General features: G+C 36.5%; 1 protein-coding gene across 5 annotated transcripts in view; it reads left to right on the forward strand.

Moving 5' to 3' along the window:
* Nmdar2 (glutamate ionotropic receptor NMDA type subunit 2) overlaps positions 1-23,517 on the forward strand; it is an 850,349-nt gene that overhangs the window by 277,503 nt on the left and 549,329 nt on the right. The window contains exon 1 of one of the 5 annotated variants that reach the window (XM_081753988.1): positions 21,434-23,140. The exons of the other annotated variants lie outside the window; for them this stretch is intronic. Within the exon in view, the coding sequence (XP_081610114.1) occupies positions 22,828-23,140 (313 nt within the window). The 5' untranslated portion in view covers positions 21,434-22,827. Of the gene's footprint in view, positions 1-21,433; positions 23,141-23,517 lie in introns of those variants that run through there. 5 annotated transcript variants of the gene reach the window in all.

Here is a 23,517-nt window from a genome sequence, read left to right on the forward strand (position 1 = left end):
TTTGTCCTTTGGCATGAAGAAATCTAATCACAGAACGGACCTCGCACCTGGCGGGATTGTGTATGCGCGCAGCCATTTTACCACGCTCTAGCACACACGAAAACAAACAGATGACTGGCGAAACTATGGTTGCTTGATAGCCAATAGACCAAGTGATGTTACTGCGCAAGCGTGATCCGATCACTATTGCCCTTTCTTTTGAAATGAGCCTCGTATATAGTTTTCCATACACAAACAGTATATTTCATTTCTGTTGTATTGGTTTTATAAATGTGTTTGGAAATACATACGCATGGTTTAGAAGTCAAAATTTAATGTCCACGCAGCATGTGAGAAAAAACATACATAGAGTGAAGCACTCATCTATGTCTCGAAAATAAAGATAAGAACAAGAATTTTAGGAATGATCCAAAAAATGCATCAAAAGATTGCAATCTTGGCCAATAATTAGTTTTTGGAACAGGGGCCACAAAAGTTTTAAGCGGCCCCTAAATCGAGTTTTCGATTTTTTAATTTTTTTTTTTTTTTTTTACGGAAAGCACATACTGATTTAAGTGATATAGTTTGAGTTTGGCTACACTATATGTAGTTTTCCAGATACAAGGTGTACAACAAAATTTTGGATTGAAATATAGTGGATTTGTTTATGTATTTTAGGATCATAGTCCACAAAATTTTTTAACGGCCCCTAAATCGAGTTTTCGTATTTTCAACGGAATAAGCACATCATACTGAGTTAAGTGATGGTTTGGGTTTGGCTACACTATATGTAGTTTTCCAGATATAAGGGTTACAAGAAAATTTTTGACTGAAATATATTGGATCTTTTCATCCAACAAACTTGCTGGTGGTGCACAGGTGATAAAGGTTAATATATATGGTTCCAGTCTATGTGCCAAAGAGGAAAAAGGTTGAGGAACACTGACTTAAAAGATCTCTGGAAATCCTTGTATGAACATATATATTCAAATCATTCAAACCCCCAAAACATGATACATGTATAAGTCCTGATGAATGATTGATAGAAAATATCAGTACAATATCATGAACCTATGTTAACTTTTATGAATAGAGATCCATCTAAAAACATAGAATAATATTCAGAAAGCATATATGAAAACGCATATGTGCTTGAAAACGCACAATAATTATCGGAAAGAATATGCATCCACCTAAAAGCATGGCATAATCATCGGAAAGCGTATATAACCACCTAAAACATAAAATAATCACTTGAAAGTACAGAGAGCCGTCTTAGACGTACAATAATAATCGGAAATCATAGATTCGCATCCAAAACATAAAATAATCGTGTGGAAACATGAAAACAAACCTCATAATCTCGAATTAGGTTTCGTTTATGCAGTTCTGGATAATTCTTGCCTAATTTATTAGAACTGTTTTGCGTATGTTTTCCCAGACCATCAAGTATTTGCTATGTTATTGCTAGCCGACAGAGTTGGGTAATCTAAATTATTTAGGTGGCAATATTATGACCTGCCTATCCTCAATTCGAATTCCACTCTGAATATAGGTTATATATTATCCTTTTACTATTAATGTCATTACCGTAAATTCATTTCTCATCGTCTGATTTACTATAAAGTGGAAGTTCATGGAATGTAAAACTCAAAACGAAACAAAGAAAAATCATTTTATGATTATGTGAAACTAAATAATAAAGGAAAGGATACTCTTTGGCCACACTCGTTCTTCGAGTTCAAAAATTTGATCCTTTGTCAATACTAATAAGAAATAATGTGATTTTGTTTTCTGATCCCATCATGACCAAACAGCTGAACCAATTGTCATTATTTTTTGAATGTAGTTAATATCTACCTAGAAAAAAAATGAAATGAAAATTTTAAGTTTTACGTCCAACGTTTATGCCGGCTAGGCTAAAGAAGACGGCGATGATGAGAAATAAATGAAAATGGTGGAATGAAGAAAGTGGGAGTAAACTGGAAAATCCCGAGAACCCCCCCCCCACACACGGCGTTTGTTTATCATAAAGCTCACTTGGCTCGTGCTGGGATCGAATCGAAGACCTCATGTATAAGACGTGTACGATCTACCGTTGAGCCACCAAGGCCCAGTACCTACCTAGAGCTAGATATTCCTTATTTTAGTTTGTATATACGCTCATAACTGATGGAAGAGGAAGAGTGCATTTACTCCTTTCAAATATTTTCCGTAAGTGTATTTTCCCTGTGCGAGGAAGGAACGGGCATTCAACTACTTTTAAAACAAAGTAGAAATTTCCTTTATAGTCCTGACCAGAGATGGTCATCCTCCCTCATTTTGCCCTAATGAGGGCCGCCCTCACCCTCACCTCACCCTCATTTTAGTAGATGAGGGTGAGGGCGTTGGAGGGTGAGGGCGATAAAGTAATTGAGGGTGAGTGTGAGGGAGGGTGAGTGTGAGGGCGTCAATGGAGGGTGAGTGTGAGGGCGGGTGAGTGGAGGGCGTCAATGGAGGGTGAGTGTGAGGGAGGGTGAGTGTGAGGGCGTCAATGGAGGGTGAGTGTGAGGGAGAGTGAGTGTGAGGGCGTCAATGGAGGGTGAGTGTGAGGGAGGGCGAGTGGAGGGCGTCATTGGAGGGTGAGTGTGAGGGAGGGTGAGTGGAGGGCGTCAATGGAGGGTGAGTGTGATGGAGGGTGAGGGTGTCAGTTGAGGGTGAGTGTGAGGGAGGTGAGGGTGAGGGTAAGGGTTCATAAAATTAATTATCTTGCAATTCTTCATTTCTGGAAAATATGTTAGAAAATGTAATGTAGTTTTTTTCTTAGAATTAATCGTCGTTCACAGAAAATCGTCATATCAATATTCTATCAGTTTCATACGCTTTTCATGCGCGAAGACAAGATGTTTCTCATAGCTTTATTACTTTTCTATATTTATATATTTTCACTTTATAGAAACAATAATTACGAAATATATAAAAATATCTACTGCAAGTTTTTGGCTACCGAAAATTTCAAATTTTAACGAAAGTAACTCATTAAAAATACTAGAAGTTCTCAGGAAATTATGTTTTTTTTTTCATATATTCGTTCAGAAGAGAAACTAATAAATATTCATATATTCATTCATTCTGAAATTGTAACTAAGAAAAAGCTTTATTTCTTCTTCTAAGAGAAAAATATATATATAAGAAAAGTACAAAGCTGCAAGCCGCAATAAATAACTTTATATTTAATTATCAAATAAAAAGATATTTCCTGCTTTTGGCTATATACCTACTTTTAGATTTCCAAACTACGCTATGCATATGAAAGGGAAGTCTTATAGAACGGCTCTGTTCGTCTGTGTGTCTGTCTGTCAACAGGTATCACATCAAAATCGGTAAGAGCTATTGACAAGCGGTTTTCGGGAATCGATCCAGCATCCCAATAATAGATAGCATCTCCTTCAACAACCTCCTACTTAACAGGTACCCTCAAATCACCTTGGCAGTCAATCTGTTAAAACGGAAGTGGTAGAAATCGGAAGTTTCCGGTTTCAAATTAAAGACCACGAGTAAAAAACGGTAATAGCGATCGGCAAACGGTTTTCGGAAATAAGTGGATATGAATGGAACCACCTTAACTCCTGCATTTCTACTAAAACTGGAAGTGGTAGGATCCATTACTACTTCAGGTTTCAATATTTATTTTCATAAACTTAAAAGGGTAAGAGCTATCGACAAACGGTTTTCGGGAATCAATTCTGCATTGCCAGAATAGGTTCCATCTCTTTCAACAATCTTACTTAAACGGGAAGTGGTAGAAGTCGACCATATCTGGTTTCAACAAACATATTCATAACTCATAAACGAATATAAAACATAGCTAGCGATAAAGAGTTTTCAGAAATCGATTTAATTCTTAAGGGGACAAACCACCTGTACTCCTGTATTTCCACTAAAATCGGAAGTGGTATAAATTCACTACTACTTCTGGTCTCAATATTGATATTCCTAGACCTAAAACGGTAAGTGCTATCGACAAGCGGTTTTCGGGAATCGATTCAGCATCCCAAAAATAGGTTCCATCTCTTTCACCAATCTTCGAGTTAAACCAGAAGCTATGTTGAACCACTTCTGGTTTCAACAATATTGGTCATAACTCAAAAACGGTAAGAGCTATTGAGAAACGGTTTTCGGGAAACGATTCGTCGTTTCAATAATAGGTCCCATCTCCTTCGACAACCTAATATTTAAACCGTAAGTGGTAGAAATAAACTACTTCAGGTTTCTACTATTTCCAGTTCTACTAGTTTGGAAGTTTACCGTAGTTTCATACTGTAGAACGATACTCGCTTGTTCTATCATATAATTCTTGTGTTATCAAATACTAGGTTTATTACCAGGTACTCAGTAATATTTATATATTTTCCCATTACAGTACCTAGAAAGTTGGAATATTATAATTTGCTGTAATGTCATATTTCTATTCATGGATTCAATCAATATCATGGCTTAATGTGGAGTTAATACTTGATAGTGAATATTTGTTTAGAATGGAAAATTTTCAGAAATGGGAAGTTTTAAGCGGAAAATTTTCCACTTCACATCACTAGATGCAGGGATGGTTTCAGTAGAGTAATTGTTAATATGTACATTTAATGGACGGAAAAATGTAAAGGAGATTCTTTCTTCTAGGGTAGAAAATGTTTTATTTGTAGCTGTACTTTATTTGAAGGAGCGCCAAGTGAACTTTGTGGTGGACAAACACCGTGTGCGGTGGTTTTCTCGGGTTCTTCCGTTCCCTCCCACTTTCTTCATTCCTCCATTTGATTCATTTCTCATCATCATCGTCTCTCTTAGCTTCGGAGCATAATCATGGGACGTTAGACTGAATATTTCATTTCATTTTATTTGAAGGAGAACATTCCTACCCAGCGATTATCTGAAGCAGAGATCTTTGGGTTATCCGGGTTCGATTCCGTACCGGACATAAGTTCCGCGATAGGGAGAAAAGCTCAATTAAATATAAAACATAATTGTATTTATAATGATTTACATATACAATTATAGTCCTAAATTTACACAGTTCAACTTTTTTATTATTATTAAATTAAATATTTCCCTTTGTCTTTCGTGACTGGTGGCTTGTTGGCAGTGGCGTTACTAGGTCTAATTTGGGGTGTTCAAGCCTCCCCAATTTCTTACAAGCCCAGCTAAATTTCACTATGTTACATACTTCTAGAAAAGAGGATACTAAGAAAATCTACCGAATTTGCACCCAAATGCAACAGAAGGTGCACACACACCTTAAAATTCAGCATCTTCACAGAGTAATTGATCGTTGATTATTAATATTCTGTTACTATATGAATAGCCCCCTTAAAATATGAACTATTTCACAGGGCAAATTTTAAATAGGTGACTTTAAAGGTTTGATTACTTTATAAGGTAACTAATATTTTCTTTTTTTACTGTATTCTAATATTATTACGTGCAAATAGGGATGCGCACGAGACAAGATTAGAGGTTGTCTCGCCTCGAAAATATGTTGTGTAAAGTGATGCCTCGAAAAATGTATCTTTTTCTGTTGGAAGAACCCTGTCTCGTCTCGAATCTTGTCGAGTTATTTTGAGAAACAATAGCTTTAATTTAATAAAGAATAAAACAAACATGACTATGTTGCTAAAAATGTGCAAGACTGAAATAGTAACCACAATTCTTTTGCCCCAAATGCTCGCAAATTGTGTTATGTTCTTGATTAAAGATAAACCTAAAATACCGAAACAATGGAATTTTGGAGTGTTGGGAACCTTGGCCCCAAAATGGTTTTTCAGTCCCCTTTTTAAAAATCCTAGTTACGCCACTACTTGTTGAATGCAAACAGTCAATGATCGTACAGATCACGCCCATACCCATGGGGCCTAAGCTTCCCTGAAATTATGAGTTTGCTTGAGAATGAATTTCGTAATGAAGAGTAATTTCATTCATTCGTCCTTAAAGTTGCTTGTATCCGAAGTATGTTCCGTCCTTCATTTATAAATATGGTGTTATATAAAGTCATAACTTCAATATCTTCTTTCTGCATCTCTTAAGTTTTTTTCACCAAAAGTTGAATATCAACAAACATTTGGCAACCATTATTTTAGATTTTTTTAAATCTATGTTCTCTACCAATTGTAAATCAGACATATTGAAAGAAAGGCACGAAAAGTCAAGCTTTATTTCTAAAGAAATGAAATGAAATAAAATTATATATTTAGTTTAACGTCCCAGGATTATGCGCCAAAGCTAAGGAAGACGGTGATGATGAGAAATGAATGAAACTGTGCAATGAAGAAAGCGGGAGGGAACAGGAGAACCCCGAGAAAACCCACGCAGACGGTGTCTGTTCATCACAAAGCTTACTTGGCGCGATCTGGGATCGAACCAGGGACCCCACGCATCAGAGGTGAACGCTCTACCACTGAGCCACCGCGGTCCCCTTTATTTCTAAAAAAAAAAAAAAAAAAGTGGATATTTTGTGCGCATAGCCAAGGACGTACGCACGGGGTGGGTCCTTGAGGTCCGGAACCCCCCTCGAAATCCGGACTTTTTTGTCAATTTAGTCTAATTTTAGATACAAAGTTTAGTATAATTTAGCCTAAAATTGTGTTTGGACATCCCCCCCCCCGAAATGCTTTGGACCCTTCCCGAAATAAATTCTTGCGTAAGTCTCTGCGCATAGCACTGAGAGCGGATTAAGGTTTTTGGGACCCTGCAGCCGACTATTTCAAAGGGCCCTATGTTACGAATAATTTCAGCCCATAACTTTTCTTTGCTGTCTTCCACAGCCTCATAGGTTTATCGAAACACCGAGGAGTATGCTGTAACATTTTAATGTGCTCCAAGTTTACAATAATTAGTTTAATTACATTCATTATTAACAGTTAAATGCCTATATACTTCAGTGTAACACATACATGCCGAATACGAGCCAAATGGTCAACAGTCCCTGTAAAAACACTAATAGAGTAAAAGGAGAAAAATCATATACAAATAGTAAACCTGTACGAGGTTACACTGTGATCAAAGTTCCGAATTTGAAGGTCTTCTGTGTGAATGATGTTTGAATTTATTTGTTTATTCATCACATCAATCAGTTTATTTATCCACGCCCGGCGGTGCCACGAAAGTCTGATGTTTGCAGGCACGAGCCCAAGCTGGTGGAAGAAGACTTAACTCTAGCGATACCGCAAGCCTAGAGAGCGGGAAAAGAAATTAGCATGGATCTGAAGCCTATACTATAATAAGTTGATTGATGTATTTTAGTATTAAAGAGGGGAATTTTAGGGGACCCCCTGAGCCTGGGCTCCATTAGCTCCGCCTTTAATCCGCTCCTGATTGCAATCCAGGTTACTTAAGTTGTCAGAATACCTATAGGCCTATTCACTGGGTCTATTAAAAGCAATTGTGTCTGAGTTGTTTGATTGAACAACTAATTATTATTATTATTATTATTATTATTATTAATATTATTATTATTATTATTATTATTATTATTATTATTATTATTATTATTATTATTATTATTATTATATACATGCTACAAAATAGATTTACTGCTATACTGACACAGACTAAAGCTAGTTTTAAACAACGAACTTGGCTTAACAACAGAGTCACGTTCAATTTTTCCCATTTTCTGTACTACTCTCATTCATTATCTTTGTTAGCCCAAACACCTCGGATGGGAAGGGAAGGTACAATGTAAAGAAGCTTTACCTCTGTATGTCTAATGGAATTCATCATCAGTGTATTTTTAGTTTAGTTCTTTCTTTCAATGCCACCGGAATGAATCACCAAGTCTTCCTGTCGGCAAAGAAAGAATGTTCATCGTACTTATGTTAGATTAATACTACGATAACGTTACTTTCAAGTTCTTCTTTCTAGATCTCAAAGGTTCATACTCCACCAGATGGAACAATACGTTATACTGAGTGCTCATTTCTGGTATGAAGATAAAAATAGTTTTCTTTTCAGAACTTTGAAGGCTCTTTATGACAAAGACTGCGAGCAAAACAATGCCCACCTTGAATCTTAATCCAGTGTCTACTGTGACTGTCTACGAAAATAAAACTTGCCCTTTACTAGAAAAATAATAATAATAATAATAATAATAATAATAATAATAATAATAATAATAATAATAATAATAATGTTTATATGGAATATGAGACTCTCGACTATGATTGCCTGCAGCAGAGAGCAAGAGGGGACAGTTCACCCCACCCTTGTATTTTTGAAATAGATTTGGTTCTTTGAAATATACCTAAAAATATTCGATTTGTTATTTGCACATACTACCCAGCTTAATATACAGTGTGTCAAAAAATCAACCTACTAAGTTTGGAACGTTATTTCTTATATCAAATGAAAAAAAAAAAGGTTTGATGAATATACTGTGGGCCAAAAAATGTCTCTTTTCAAATTTATAATCCGCCAAAAATGAGGAAAATCACGTTTTAAAAACACTCTAGCACAAAAGTTATCTATCGCACGTGAGTCTATCGCACGTGATTCGACGGATTTCGCAGGAACTCATATGCGCTAGTAATAATTATTTGTGTGGAACAGTCTTCTGGTATCCACGAAAAGAGTACCCAATTAGTATTTAAAAGTGTATCCTCGTACACTAAGTTACCTTTTACAAATCGTTACGTTGATATCAGGGGATTGTGAAACGTGGGTATTTAGATAAGAGGGAATACTAGGTATTGCCTAATTTTTTCAACCGCTTGCGAAAAAGTCCCATTATTTTTAAGCTAGGGCGTTTTAATTCTTTTTCGGCTTATAATACTGAAAGAACTCGTTTTAAGACCTATATGTATTAAAACGTTTTACTTTGATTTGATATAAACACTCATCTCCCGAAGTTTAAGTTGATTTTTGACACCCTGTATTAATACTAGGCTTGTATACAAATTTAAAATAACACTGGCACATGAATTCACAGATATATATATATGGAAACCTCATAGATGATATAGTAATTAATGTGAAATATGTAAGCATCTCGTAAATCCATCTTTGATGCTCTCAAGTCGAAATTAATTTGACAAAATTACAGATGTACATGAAAAATTAGAGTGTTAGAGCTGAGGGGAGTTGAGGAAGAAAATAACACATTGCCTGAGGTCAGGGGCGTATGCTGTGTTGGACACTCGGTTTCCCTTCCACGAAATCTCGACTTTTCTGTAAGTTTGGCCTAATTTTAGGAGTAGTTCTGCAAATTTTAATACAATCTGTCCTCATACTGAATTTAGGACACCACCAAAAAGCCACGGAGCGAAAAAAACGAAAGAATTTTTTGGTGGAAAAAAGTAATGAAATTGGTAGGTGGAAAGGTGAAAAAAAGCACCATTTTTGGTTTAAATTTGGTGGAATGAAAACTATCTTAATTAATAACACAGTTTCACAAGGGTCATATTTTTGTAATAATTCACTACTCTGAATTCAAATTCGAAATTAGAATTTCGCTACCAGGCATAGTTTTTCAGTAATACAGGGTGTCCCATAAGTACATGACACTGCTAAGTATTAAGAATATTGACGGCATATACGGTATGTATACATGGGCGGCGGTAATTTTGTCACCGGAAAGTTCGTCAGGGTAATTTCGTCACCGGTAATTTTGTCACCAAAATATTACCATATAGGTAATTTCGTCACCGAAAATTTTGTCATGATAATTTCATCAGGAAATTTTGTCATGGTTATTTTTTCATCTTTCTTGAACTAAGTAGAGGCAAAGTAAATGACCTAGACAACTTACGTTATTTTAATCAAACTTGGAAAACAATTCGGTTGACGTTGAACTCTGCAAAATTTAAGTTTCGGGTACTCGACGCAGGAGCAAGCACCAGTGCAAGAAAATAGTGCCAGCTTCAGCAAATGTTAAAAGCAAAGGCAACGTGGGGAACTATTGGGTGTATCACTATTTACAAATATTAAGCTTCGCCAATATCAAAATTTCAGAACAGAAAATTGCAAATAAATATGGGAAGATATGCCAATCCGTTCATTTTCCCGCAAACTAGACGGAAATTTGCATCGTTCTTGTACCGTTCTCTGAGCCCAAACTCTTGAACCTTCATCCACGTCAACTGAGTCATGTGAAAAGAGTGATCTTTTTTTAGGAGCTATTGAAAGAAGAATGTTATATTTCAATATTTCAACTCTGATTAAACATTGGCCAAATTGTTATTGGATATATATGTCAAGAAAGCAAATTTATATAAAGGAAGTATAACATATACTGTAAATATTTCTAACAATTTTCTTTAAATATAGCCTTATGGAGCTATTGAGAAGTGAAACATGGATGGTGGATGGACTACTTTCCAATGGCTCCTTAAAAAAAAAAAAAAAAAAAAAAAATCCTTAACTAGGTATATGTCTTAATGCAGAGCAAGACACAACATTCATACGAAGAACTGGTTTGTGCGGTGGTGCATCAGTGCAGTGCATTTAGTGAATACCCGGACCCTGTAACTGTGGTTATGGATTTCGAGATAGCGGAAATGCACACTTTAAAGACAACTTTCGGAAACTCAACTCGTGTACAGCATTGCTTTTTTTTTCACCTGACTCACTAAACGTGGAGAAAGCAGAAAGGTCCAAGAGATTGGATTCACAGAACTGTACAAGAGCAATGAATGTTTTGGTGACGAAATAACCTACATGCTAATATTTTGGTGACGAAATTACCGGTGACGAAATTACTGTGACGAAAATTCCGGTGGCGAAATTTCCGGTGACGAAATTACCTAAGTTCATGTATATATATGTACACAACACGGCGTATATTTAGAAAAGGTAATTTCCAATGTAATATCTGGCAACACTATCAGTTTCGATTTTCAGAGATTAACAAGATTTTCCACCAGTGTTTATTCTTCCAATGAATCCAATCTAATACTAACTTTGATTCTTGTGAGGTTAAGCTGTTCCTTCTACTTACTTAAAACTCAAAAAAAAAAAAAATCTTTGAGGTTTACGTCCCACGCTTATGCCGGTTAGGCTAAAGGAGACGGTGATGATGAGTAATGAATGAAATGGTGGAATGAAGAAAGTGGGAGGAAACGGGAGAACCCCGAGAAAACCCACACACACGGTGTTTGTCCACCACAAAGTTCACTTGGCGAGGGCTGGGATCGAACCCGCGACCCCAAACACCAGAGGTGAACGCTCTACCACTGAGCCACCGCGGCCCCCTACTTAAAACTCAGGTCTTCATGAATGAGAAATCAAGAAAAACATGAACCAGTATGTTATTAGACGACTGCTTATGTATCAGTAGAGACAACAAAGACACCCACTACAAAACATAATATAAACCAGTAACTTCTTAATCACTATTTCATTCTCAGAGAACTTTTTTGAACATGTGTCTGTACTTATGTAACACCCTGTATTACTGAAAAAGCAACAATGATAACGAAATTTTGATTTTAGACTTCAATTTAGCATGATGAATTACTATAGAACTACAGATCTAGAACTGTAAATGAAGAATGCAAGGCACATTACACTCTGAGAGTTGATAACTTCAGAGACGTAACTAAGCTATTTTGCGCCCGGGACGAGATCTTGTTTTGGCGCCCCCTTCTCCAACGTAAAACGTAAATATATAGCTACAGTAAAAAAAAAATCTTCGTTTTTCACCCTCTCAATCCGGCGCCCGGGGCACGTACCCCGTCTACTAACCCCTAACTGCGGTCCTGGATAACTGATAGGTGAAAAAAAAAATTAACTGAGTTGATAGTTTCACATTTTGTTTCTTTTTTGGCTCTATATGGTTCTCTATTTACCATATGTACATACATATGCTATAGATAAGATTTTTTCTAACATTGGCCCAAGATCTTTCATTTCACGGAAGATAACTTGTGGTTTTGCTTTAGTCGTGAGTACCAACATTTTGTAGTTTCAGCAAATATTTGTATGGACACGTTAGTATTTATATTCTCCACAATCTAAGATAGGATGGGAACTTCTCATTTCTACATCTATTTTTTCCTGTGATATCCGTTTTGATACCTCTCCTATTATTTTGTGACATATTATACTAGTAAACATAATTTTAAGCACTCTTGCATATAAGAAATGGATGCAATGAACGTTAATACTGGTGAGAAACGAAAAAGAACTAATGGATAAGGAACGAAAACAAAATTTGGTACGATAATGAGCCTTGTAGTCTTAGTTCTGGAAAAAACAGTGGAATAAATCCCGTGTTCATGATGACGCCGGATCCAGTAACTCATCCACGTCCGTTTCTTTCTCCCATTAGCGTGTAGTAATATACGCCTAATACAATTGTATGCATTACTATCACACTTAAGACCAAATCTACAATCGGTATATTGTCCATGTCGAATTCAAATCTACACAGCTACACAGATAGAATGGCATTCCTTTCCCAAGCCGAAAAAGAACAGTTTTGGTATGGTTAAAATCTCTGAAACAGAGCAAGTTTGAAGCGGAAAATCTCAGCAAGATTCCGCATACTTCACGTGGTGTACAAGTGGCTCTACTATTAGTTTGTAAATGTGTTCTACGATTGCCATCGGAAAAGCTTTTTTTTCTTTTTTTTTTTTTTTTAATTTTTATTTTGATGTAGTATGGTGCATATTTTGTGAGGTTTCCTTATAGCCGTATTTCTTGGGTTCACACTCAGACGTGAATTCATCTATTCCATTCCAGATTTAAAAGAAAAAATCCGGGTTAACTTTAGTTTTAAAAATCTGATTTTCAAAATTGAGAATTTCTCATGCTAGTTGCAATCGAAATTGATAAGGAATAAGGCGATAAAAATATTTTATAATAATAATATTAATAATAATAATAATAATAATAATAATAATAATAATAATAATAATAATAATAATAATAATAATAATAATAATAATATCTCTCGCTTTACCATGCACTACATCACTAGCTCTGTTGAAACAGTAAGATTTCTTCTCCGAACCGGGTTTCTGTCAGTACAGGGAGACTGTCTCCTAAAAGTATTTTTCAAGCATTGCTCTATTTGGCTTAGTCCATTATGGTTTTCATAATGTATGTTTACAAATTTATTTATTTATTTATTTTATTTATTTACGAACATAATAAAAAAAAATGAAATAGCCAACATACATTATGAAAATTATAATGCAGTAGGCCAAACAGAACATTGCTTGAAAAATACTTTTAGGAGACAGTATTCTTTTTCTTTCTTCAATACCTGCCTGCCTTTTCTCCTGCTTGCCACTATTTCTTTTTCCATTTCTTACTACGGTCATATTAATACAATATTCTATAGAAGCATTGTAGAATCTAAAGCAGGGGCGTCATTTAGGGAGGGCAGGGAGGGGCAATTGCCCCCCTCTGAGTATGAGATTTATATAGATCTTATCAATAAAATGGCAGTAAATCTGTGAAAAATGCGAAATTTTACTTATATCATGGGGTCTTGCCCCCTCCAAGCAAAACCTGAAATGACGCTAAAGCCCAAACTTTACTAGATTACTGATTTACAAAGGTTTTGAGTTTATCGTCCCTTTTCACCACCAGAGTTATACCAGACCTACACCTACAGTTTAAGGTGGAATCTTAATTATCGTAATGCGTTTAAAACTTCGCCCATCAGGATTCGAACCCGGTACCACGTGGACCAAAGGTGCACCAGGATAATAACAAGTGTTAAATTTTGTTTAAAAAGTTACTTGAACTCTGTTAACTATTCATATAGACCCCGGCCAGGAAGAAGAAAGAAAAGTGCGAAAATGTTATATTCATTGCTTCAGCTTTTTTTTTTTTTCTAACTGTAATGCACATTCATACCTTCCTTCGATGTGGACAGCAGTAACAGGTGCAAAAATGCTATTGCTTTGTGACAACAGACAGCATTTCCAAGAATTATTTTATCCCTCTGTGCTGTGTCTTCAACCGTAAATACCGCGAATTCTTGGTAAATACAAAGCATCACATGATCTGTTCATCTTTAGGGTTTTGCCCTCATGAGGGCCGCCCTCACCCTCACCTCACCCTCATTTTAGTAGTTGAGGGTGAGGGCGTTGGAGGGTGAGGGCGATAAAGTAATTGAGGGTGAGTGTGAGGGCGTCAATGGAGGGTGAGTGTGAGGGAGGGTGAGTGTGAGGGCGTCAATGGAGGGTGAGTGTGAGGGAGGGTGAGTGGAGGGCGTCAATGGAGGGTGAGTGTGAGGGAGGGTGAGTGGAGGGCGTCAATGGAGGGTGAGTGGGAGGGAGGGTGAGTGTGAGGGCGTCAATGGAGGGTGAGTGTGAGGGAGGGTGAGTGGAGGGCGTCAATGGAGGGTGAGTGTGAGGGAGGGTGAGTGGAGGGCGTCAATGGAGGGTGAGTGTGATGGAGGGTGAGGGTGAGGGGCGTCAATTGAGGGTGAGGGTGAGGGAGGGTTAGGAAAAATGACCATCTCTGGTCCTGACTGACCTTGTCCTAAAACAAAACAGAAATCTTTTAAAGCATTTTTCCTTGTGAAAAACTAAACAGTAATCAGTGCGCAGTTTCTACAAAAACGTTATTGTAGACTTGTTTCTAGTTTCGTAGTGCTTTACATACTCGTACTTCAGGCATTTTCTTATGCGTCACGTAGAATTTTTTTTTCCAGTTGTAATTACAAAATGTTGAGTGATAGAATTTTGTCAAGATTATTTAGAGAACTAAACGACATATTTGCTCCTTCTAAAGTTGATAACTTTCAAACTAAAAACAATAGAAACTCATTAATGACTGATTAACAAAAAATCAGTTCGATTTCTACGGCTTAAACTAACGACTTCTTGTCTTCTTATAGAGGAGAGTGGCTTTCGTTTTATCTTATTGCGTATTAGTTTCTTGTATCTACTATGTTTCACATAGAAGTGATTAAATACAGCATTAGGATGTTGCAGACCATGTTGTCAATATGGTTTAGGTATGAAACAGCCCAAAAGTGTACGGGGGCGGTAGAAGTGGGGGGGCCCGACCTAACCATATTATACACTGAGAAAAAAATGTAGGTGGCGTACTTAAAAAGATAAGTTACATGCGTAATTCCTGTACTTTTTGGACTTAATGTACAGCAGACGTATAACTGAAATCGTATGTTTTATAATACTTTCCGTATAAGTGTTCCATCTATACGTACTTTCTGTATGAAACAATGTAGGCAGTCAGGATCTCACATACAAATGGACGTATATAACATATATCTAAGGAATGTAACATAAGTATATGCATGTGATATACGGAAAACTGTTAGATGTCAGACATCCTGCAACGGCATGATGTAACATCTAAGGGCAGTGCCTATGTAGCATACGGATAACGTATATTCTGTACTGATATCTATAGTAAGCAAAAGGATACCGTATATTTTTACAATATACCGCTGTCCGGAGAACGGATTTTTCTCTGTAGTTCATCACCATATTGTAGTTCATTTGCAAGTCTACCGTGAACATTTTAGGGGGGAAGTAAAAATTTAGGGGGGCGACTAACCCTAGCCCTCCGTGGGTACGGGCCTAGTATAAATTCAACATTTTTTTTACATTAAACATAAAATTGATTTAACCATTATTTAACCCTTTATTGCACGAATTAATTTTGGTCGTGTTGAAATTTTTATTATTTCTTTCTTACTTCATGAATTACGTAGATAAATGTAAATAATATCCAATAATATGATTTTTTTATGTTTTTACTTCTGGGGTATCAAATTACAGGATAGATATCGTGGTTGTACTACACTAGTGAAAACAGAGTTCATGTCAATATCAGCAGAAAGCATGTGGTATGGATGATTGTGAAACAATAATTTTTTTAATGTTAAGAGAACCAAAAAAGGTTTTGTCAAAAATTTACAAGTAACAAATGTGCACGTTTTGTGCTTTCCATATGCTTTCTGACGCTCTCTGACACTCTCTGTCCGACCTATGCCACTAGAAGAAAACTGTGTGGTAGAACGTTGAACTCCATTGGTGCCACACCGCATTGACGTGCGCTATTCACTAATGTACACATGTTAAGAATATGATTATTATTATTATTATTGTCATTGATTCACTATGATGCCAATTCTCATCAAAATGCATTTTAGGGTTAAGTAGTCGTCTTTTTCCTTGGTTTGAAGCTTTCTTGGGAGAAGAGTACTTTCATTTCAAAATAAATAATAATTCTACCTCCATGCTGGATTCTTTCAAATTAAGGCTTTGTTTTAGATCTGTGAATAACTTATACATTAAGGTGATACACTGCAAATTAAAGAAGATGAGAAAAAAGACATGCGGTAATTTGCAAAACGAAATGAAATTTTTGAGTTTTACGTCCCACGGTTATGCCGGTTAGATTAAAGGAGACGGTGATGATGAGAGATGAGTGAAATGGTGGAATGAAGAAAGTGGGAGGAAACGGGAGAACCCCGAGAAAACCCACGAGCACGGTGTTTGTCCACCACAAAGTTCACTTGGCGGGGGCTGGGATCGAACCCGGGACCCCAAGCACCAGAGGTGAACCTTTGCAAAAACAAATCTTAGTAACAGAAAGTAATTTGTTTCAGTATACGAAAACTGAATCATATTTGAGGTAGAATTTCCAACATTTATTTCTTCAATTGAATCTGCGTGTATATTAATAAAAATAGATGTAACGATGTTTGATATTTAAATCCTGCTAAATTGCAACTTTCAGGTGATTTTTAGTAAATAAGTGGACGTTGGCCTAATGTAGTAACAGACTTGTGACAAGTCAGAAGAATGGGTTAGGAAAGTAATATATAAAAACAATCGAAAACAATCTCCAATAGTGTCTAATCCAAAGCTTTCAGGATCGCTGAGATGAATAGTGACACTATAAATGCCATTGAAGTCCAAATTCATGAAAATGAGAGATAGAGTGATAAGTGATGAAACCTAGAAATAATCGAAACCTAATCAAAACATTAGTGTGCAATCCAAATTTTTTTTTTGAGATATTGTGATGAATAGTGACAATCTAGATAGTTTAAGCCGAAATTCATTCGTCATCGGCATGGAGGTGAAAGATGGGAGTGAGAAAAGGTTATCATGTAAAAATAATCGAAAACGACCTATAATAATGTCCAACTAATAGTTTTCAGGGTTGTCCAGATGAATAGTGACACTCTCATTCCACACTAGCACGGGACAAGGATATGGGTGAAGGGAGTGACTTGTAAAAAGTAATAAAAAACGACCGATAAATTAGTGTCTAATCCATAGATTTCAGGGTCTTCAAATGAATAGTGGCTCCCCGATACTCTTTAAGTCCATTTTCAGGATCATGCCGGTATAGACATGATAGATGAGGTGGGAAGGGGGGACATATAAAAGTAATTGAAAACAACCGATATTGCAGTCCAATCCATAATTTTTGGGGTCTCTGAGATCTTTAGTGACACCTTTCCAATGCCCTTTAAGTCCAAGTTACTCTCCTATGCGTATCTTAAGGGAGAGGGAGAGCTGAAACACTTTTCATAAATCTATTCTTTCCGTCTGAAGAATTGGCATTTTAGTCAGTACAATTATAATTGCTAATTTCAAGTAAAACAAAATTACGATAATTTCATTTTCAAAATTTCCCGTGTTCCCTAGATCTATCTTAAAAGACATGATTTCAAGATATTATTAAAAGTATCTACCAATACGTGATCCGTCTTTTTACTACCATTTTGAAAAGAACGATTTTTTTTATTTTTAGTTTAGCGTCCCTTTCAGCAGCGAGGCTACATGAGACGCGAACCTACTGATTAACGTGGAATCCGAATCACATGAGCTCCCGCCGGAAATCAAACCCGGGTCTCCCACGCCAAAGGCGCGTACGCTAACCGCTTAGCCACGAGGGAGCTCTTAAAAAGAACGAATTTCAAACATAATTTTAACTAGAAATTTCAATGTTTGGCACAACTGTGAGGCGTGAACATGAGTGAACTTCCCATAAAACTTCGCTATATTTTACAATTGTAGAATGAAAACGAAATCTGTGCTAAGTGCCAAAAATACAAAAGTTCGTTTTAATGTCACTAGTCTGTGTTCCTAACACTGCTCAGTTAAAATGGGACTATCTAGTATTCACTATGGAAGTAGAATCGCCAGAAGAATGTACGTGGGCATATGTGCAACCAATTCTGAAATAAAATCTGGACTTTTTACTCAACATTTTCATTTTGCCACTTAGCACGGGTTTTACAGTCAGTCTACAATTTTATTTCGATAAAGGATGCAGTGCTGCACATACCAATTCAAACATTTGTACTGCTTAGGGGAAAGATACGTTATAAAAATCAACAGCCAAAGAAAGGGCTCAGTTGCTTTCGTTCTGAAAATTTTGATTTCCAAGGTTCTCCTCGTCGGCCTAACAATCACAGAGAAAAAAGTGGTTGATATTCTGGCAAAAGCTATCAAGACCGATATGAAAGTAGTCATGACAACGACGGCAAGGTAAACAATCAACTCCAAACAATGTGAAACCATTTGGAGAAAGGTGGCTACAAAGAGAACCTCAACGCCACATATTCGATGGAATTTCTATGTGCAAACTCTACGGAAACGTACAAAAATCGAACTAACTCTATAGGGGTTGATCACGAGTCATGAAAAGTGAATAACCTATGACAAACATGTGTGAAAAAGATCATGGTCGTAACTTGAAGTAAATCTCTACAATCTGTGGCAAAGTACACACTAATGTCCAGGGTGGTTTGCTGTGTGTTTGGTGACTTTGGAATGTAGGGACGATTAAGGGAAACTTAGAGAGTCTGTAGACCCGGGCCTCCAGCTGAACGGGAACCTCCACTCAGAATCATACAAGATACAATTCTCATCATAGTTCTTCGTTTGTACATCCACCGTCTTAATAAATTAAGATACAGTAGAGCGTCGATTATCCGAACGTCGGTCAACCGAACGACCGCTTAACCGAACTGTGTACTCGCTCGCACCTGTTACTCTCCCACCCTACCGTCCATCATCCCCCTCACTCCCAAACCAAGTTTCCCACAGTAGTCGCCGCACTGAGCCACCGCTGGCGGAACATTGCTTCTAATGGGGCCTTCATAAGGCGCTGCTGACCGGCCAAGCCGCCAGTCGCTGTGTTTCAACAATCAGCACACTTCTGTAGGTTTGGCACTGGCTGTAGAAGTAGCGGCAGTATCAAAGCTGTTCACAGCAACAGCTGCGCCAGCTTAGAGTTGAGGCGTGCCGCTCCGCGCATGGCAAATAAACATGTACAGTTCGATTATCCGAACAAACCAGTTTTCCAAACACCCATGTCCCCCAATTACTTCGGATAATCGATGCTCTACTGTAAATCAATTTTATGAACGAAGATCGAATATAGTGCAAGAGAATCATGATTCATATCTTCTTGTCCAATAAAAGTGTTCTACAGTTCCATGTAATTATAGAATTACCAATCCCAATCCGACAGAAGAAATTATGTCATGGCGTGGTTGATGTCGTAGGAAGTACGTGTATTCCCATAACTTCCCTACTGTACTTTCACAGAAATAAAATGTAGTAGGCGAAATCAGCAAAGGTCACAGTTTTTTTTCTAGCCCCGGGCCTCCACATGGGTTAATCCGGCCCTGTTGAAATGACATCGTGCGTCAAGAGCTGCTACCATCGGGCAGAACAATTCAAAGTTAAAAGAAACGGTCGGAACTGGTGTATAGAAAGGATGTCATATGCAACTCTGATAACACAAGACTGCATACAGTTTTAACGACCCGTCTGGAATTAGGACAAAGGAGGTATTAATGCATTCACTGTATATCCTGGACCTACCGCCGTCAGACTATCATTTGTTTTCGTTCCTGAAGAACTCCCTCAAAGATGTTAGTATCAAAAGACATATGAAATTCTCGTGCCACAGATTTTAGACCAGAAATCACATACATCCTTGACTGGTTTATGATGTTGCCAGAAAAATGGCAAAAGTCCATCAAACAAAACGAGACATATGTAGTTTAATAATGTATTTTAGAAATCACAATAAATATATTTTCAATTTTGACTTCAGAAACCCAATGCTTGTTATGCAACCTATTAGTTTTGTTCAGCATAAGAACCACTCGAACGGTTTCCCCTTTTTGATTGTGTGGCGATGAACATTTTCATTTTTTACGCTGTAGGCAGGGAATAGGTAGCCATGTGCTGGAGAAATTATACTTTCTCTAACTAGTATATCCATGAGTTAGTATACCGAGATTTTAGAATAAAACTGGTTGAGAATGCTCGAAGAGCATTACCGGAACGAACTTAAAAAGAATTATTTTTTCTTATTAATTTCTACAGGTTTTATACCAATTGTCAGTGGGGTATTTAAGGGGGTGGCTTCCGGGCTTAAGCCCCCCCAAATCTTACTTAGTATAGTAAAGTAAATGAAATATCTTGCAGAATTTTCATATTTCCAGGCAAAGCCCCACCGAAAGTTAGTAAAGCCCCTCCCGAAACAAAATCGTAAATACGCCACTGCCAATTGTCCTATGTAGTTTATTATTATACTCATTAAACAATTAATGTAATATATCTAAACATTTATACTTTCCTTGAGTACTCATTTTTTTTCACATGTTTTGTTTCAGACTTCTGTTAAACCATTCTATGATATGTTGTTTTACGAAGACACGTACTCAAAATGGAGAACTCAAAATTTAAAAATTCGCAAAATATAATATCTATTTCTTATGGTTCACGAGATATGGCTACTTAAATCTCCCGAAATCGGAAATTGTTTTGGCAATATCTCGAGAACGGTAAGAATGACGCGAAAAATTCCATCACTTTATTTTCTTAGACAGTTTTTGATGCCCTACCGAGTGGTGTTCTCAAAATTTAAAAATCGCAAATAACATACACATACACACACGCAAATAGAGAATTCAGTAACGAACCTTTTAGGTTCGTTGAACATTCTGAAGTAAAATAAATTTCCTTTTTAAACATTTAATATGTTTGTATTTGCCAAAGTTTAGTATCCGTTTTTATCACCGGAGTTGTATGAGTCATTAATCTACATTTTAAAGTGGAATCCTTAACGTCTTAATAGACTATGTAGTATCTCATTCGGAATCGAACTCGGGACCACGTATACAAGAGGAGAGTTCGTCATCCAGTTAATCTAAACAAATATCTTCTAACTTTTGCGATGAATTTTGGAATAAAAATTTCTTTTTGAAGTTAAGAAACTCCAATTAGCACCTTAACGAGGAATTTAATACTTCCAATGGCACAGAAAAATTTCGTTTGTTGAGTCATTCTAACAAAAAAGGCGACAATTATTGGGTGTTCCCAATAATTACCAGATAGCATGGCAACTCTGAGGAGCAAAGGATTCAGTTACCATGGAGACAGTGAAGACGAGACAGAATAGAGATTGGTGACGCATGCGCTTTTGAAACGATCCTGGGCAACCGGTTCGGAGGAGAAGTTTTGAGCAGGGCGCGGCATATACCAAGCTGGAAGGACCAGCTAGTTGTCTATCAAGTAGGGGGATATAGTTAGTTCCTAAGGTCGCCGTAGAGGGCCTCAGCGTCGCTTGGAGGGTCACCTACAGAGCAAAACGTTTGCTAACACAAGGACACGTGGAAGAAACCTGTGGAATCATTCGTTGTCACTGGCCATAAAAAGAGAAAAAGTGCATTTGTGATTGCATCGTGTTTAAAAGCTGTTCCCAAGCACCTTAGGATGAAATTTATCTGGAAGTCAGAATAAACACGCCCCCCTTGTTTTCGGTAAAACGTAATAATTGGATCAAAGTATTGTTTCCAAATATGACATAACACTTCTGTCTCCCCACCAACAAATATTGGCATCGTCTTAGTTAAAATTTTGTCCGTGGTTTTAGTGAGTGGTTAGTTTACAAAAAATCAAAACAAAATTTTCAATATACCATCCATTCAACGAACAAGATTTTTGTGATGTTTTAACGTTCTCGTTTATAAGAAATTATTCAGTGTTTACATCCATTAACATATACATATGTAAAACATTATTACGTGTTATCTAGTGAATGCTATAACATAGATTTTTTAAAAAGGAGATAAGAAAGTTTTAAAATATACTGTTGGTGCCTTTTCTGCTATAGAAGTGAAGCAAATTTAAGGTCAAAAGAACACTGGTGTATATCCTGAGTCATGACGAAAATACAGAAATTTGATTTAAAATTCTATTAATAATAATAAAAAAAAGAATTAAAGATACAGTTTAATGTATCAGAGAGTGCAAATTGTTGCTTTAAAATTTGTAAAGTTAAAACATATGGCATCAGAAATTATGGATTTTCTTATAAATAATTTTGTCATTAACTGAGAAACAACTAAATAACACTCGTAATGCCCTCCGTGATTAAAGCCCACAAAATGACTATAAAAAAATCTCTGTTCTGCGTGTAAAAGTGTCGCAATGTATTGTTTACATTGCAACTATGGACAATTCGTTCTAAATTTTACAGATGATAGACCATACATGTAGAAACATGCCTTGAACACAAAGAAACTATTTATTCCCTTCCTTTTTCTGTAGAGTGTTTAGTAATTTTTAATCTTTCAAATCATCCTGCTATATTTTTGTTTTGTCTCTGTGGTTATCGTTGTTACTACTATTAATACAAATATCTCAAGAAAATTTAATATCTTTCTTCGTATATTTATGGAATAATACGTTATCTGTCGTTGTAAGATTATATTTGAAAACTCTTCCATCCTGTAACTTGTTACGTGACTAAGAAACAAAACTAATCAGCTGTCCATTCTGTGCTTAGATGTTTGTTACGTATACGAAATAAAAATAAAAGCAAATATTAATTTTTTTAGAGTTAAAACAAAATATGTTACTACCAGGCTGTAGACATCAAAACGCAGCCTTGTTAGGCGTGGCAATTTTTTCACTTGTCCTCTTAACGATTGTTGAACCGTTAAACGCTCGCTCACCTCAGCCAAGAAAAAATTCCCCAACTCCAAAATCTGATAAACCTAAAATTTCCGTGGGAATTGTTTTGTTTAAAAGTAACTTTAGAAAACGTGAATACGGGAAAAGTATCACAGATGCTGTGAATTTATTGAACAAACGGTTGACCGTCTTCAACCACTCAGCTTTAAAACCTGAGGCAGCAATGCTAGAGCCCAATCCTTCTCCAAGAGGTAAGTTGTGTCGTGTCTCTGTGTGTATGTTTGTCGATGTGGCTTATCTCTATGTCGCATTAAAGTTACATTACAAAAAAAAAAAAAAAAAAAAAAAGTTCCACAAAGATCAATACTGGGTACACTCAAAATTTAAAATGTATCTTTTGGAGATTTCTTTGTTTCAAGGAAACAATAAAGTAATAAAAGTTTATCTTAAAATTAGTAGCTATAAAACGTAATTAAATCCTTATTTCTAAACAGAAAAAACAAACACAAAATTTCGTCATCATGGAGTTATAATACATGTGGATCTTTGCAAGTTCATTACTGAAGATATTTTTATCTTATGAACTAGCAAAACAAACACTTAGGTCAAACATACAAATATAAAAACA

The sequence above is a fragment of the Thermobia domestica genome, chromosome 3 (genome assembly GCF_964235325.1).
Source record: "Thermobia domestica chromosome 3, izTheDome1.hap1.1, whole genome shotgun sequence".
Classification (NCBI taxonomy): Eukaryota; Metazoa; Arthropoda; class Insecta; order Zygentoma; family Lepismatidae; genus Thermobia; species Thermobia domestica.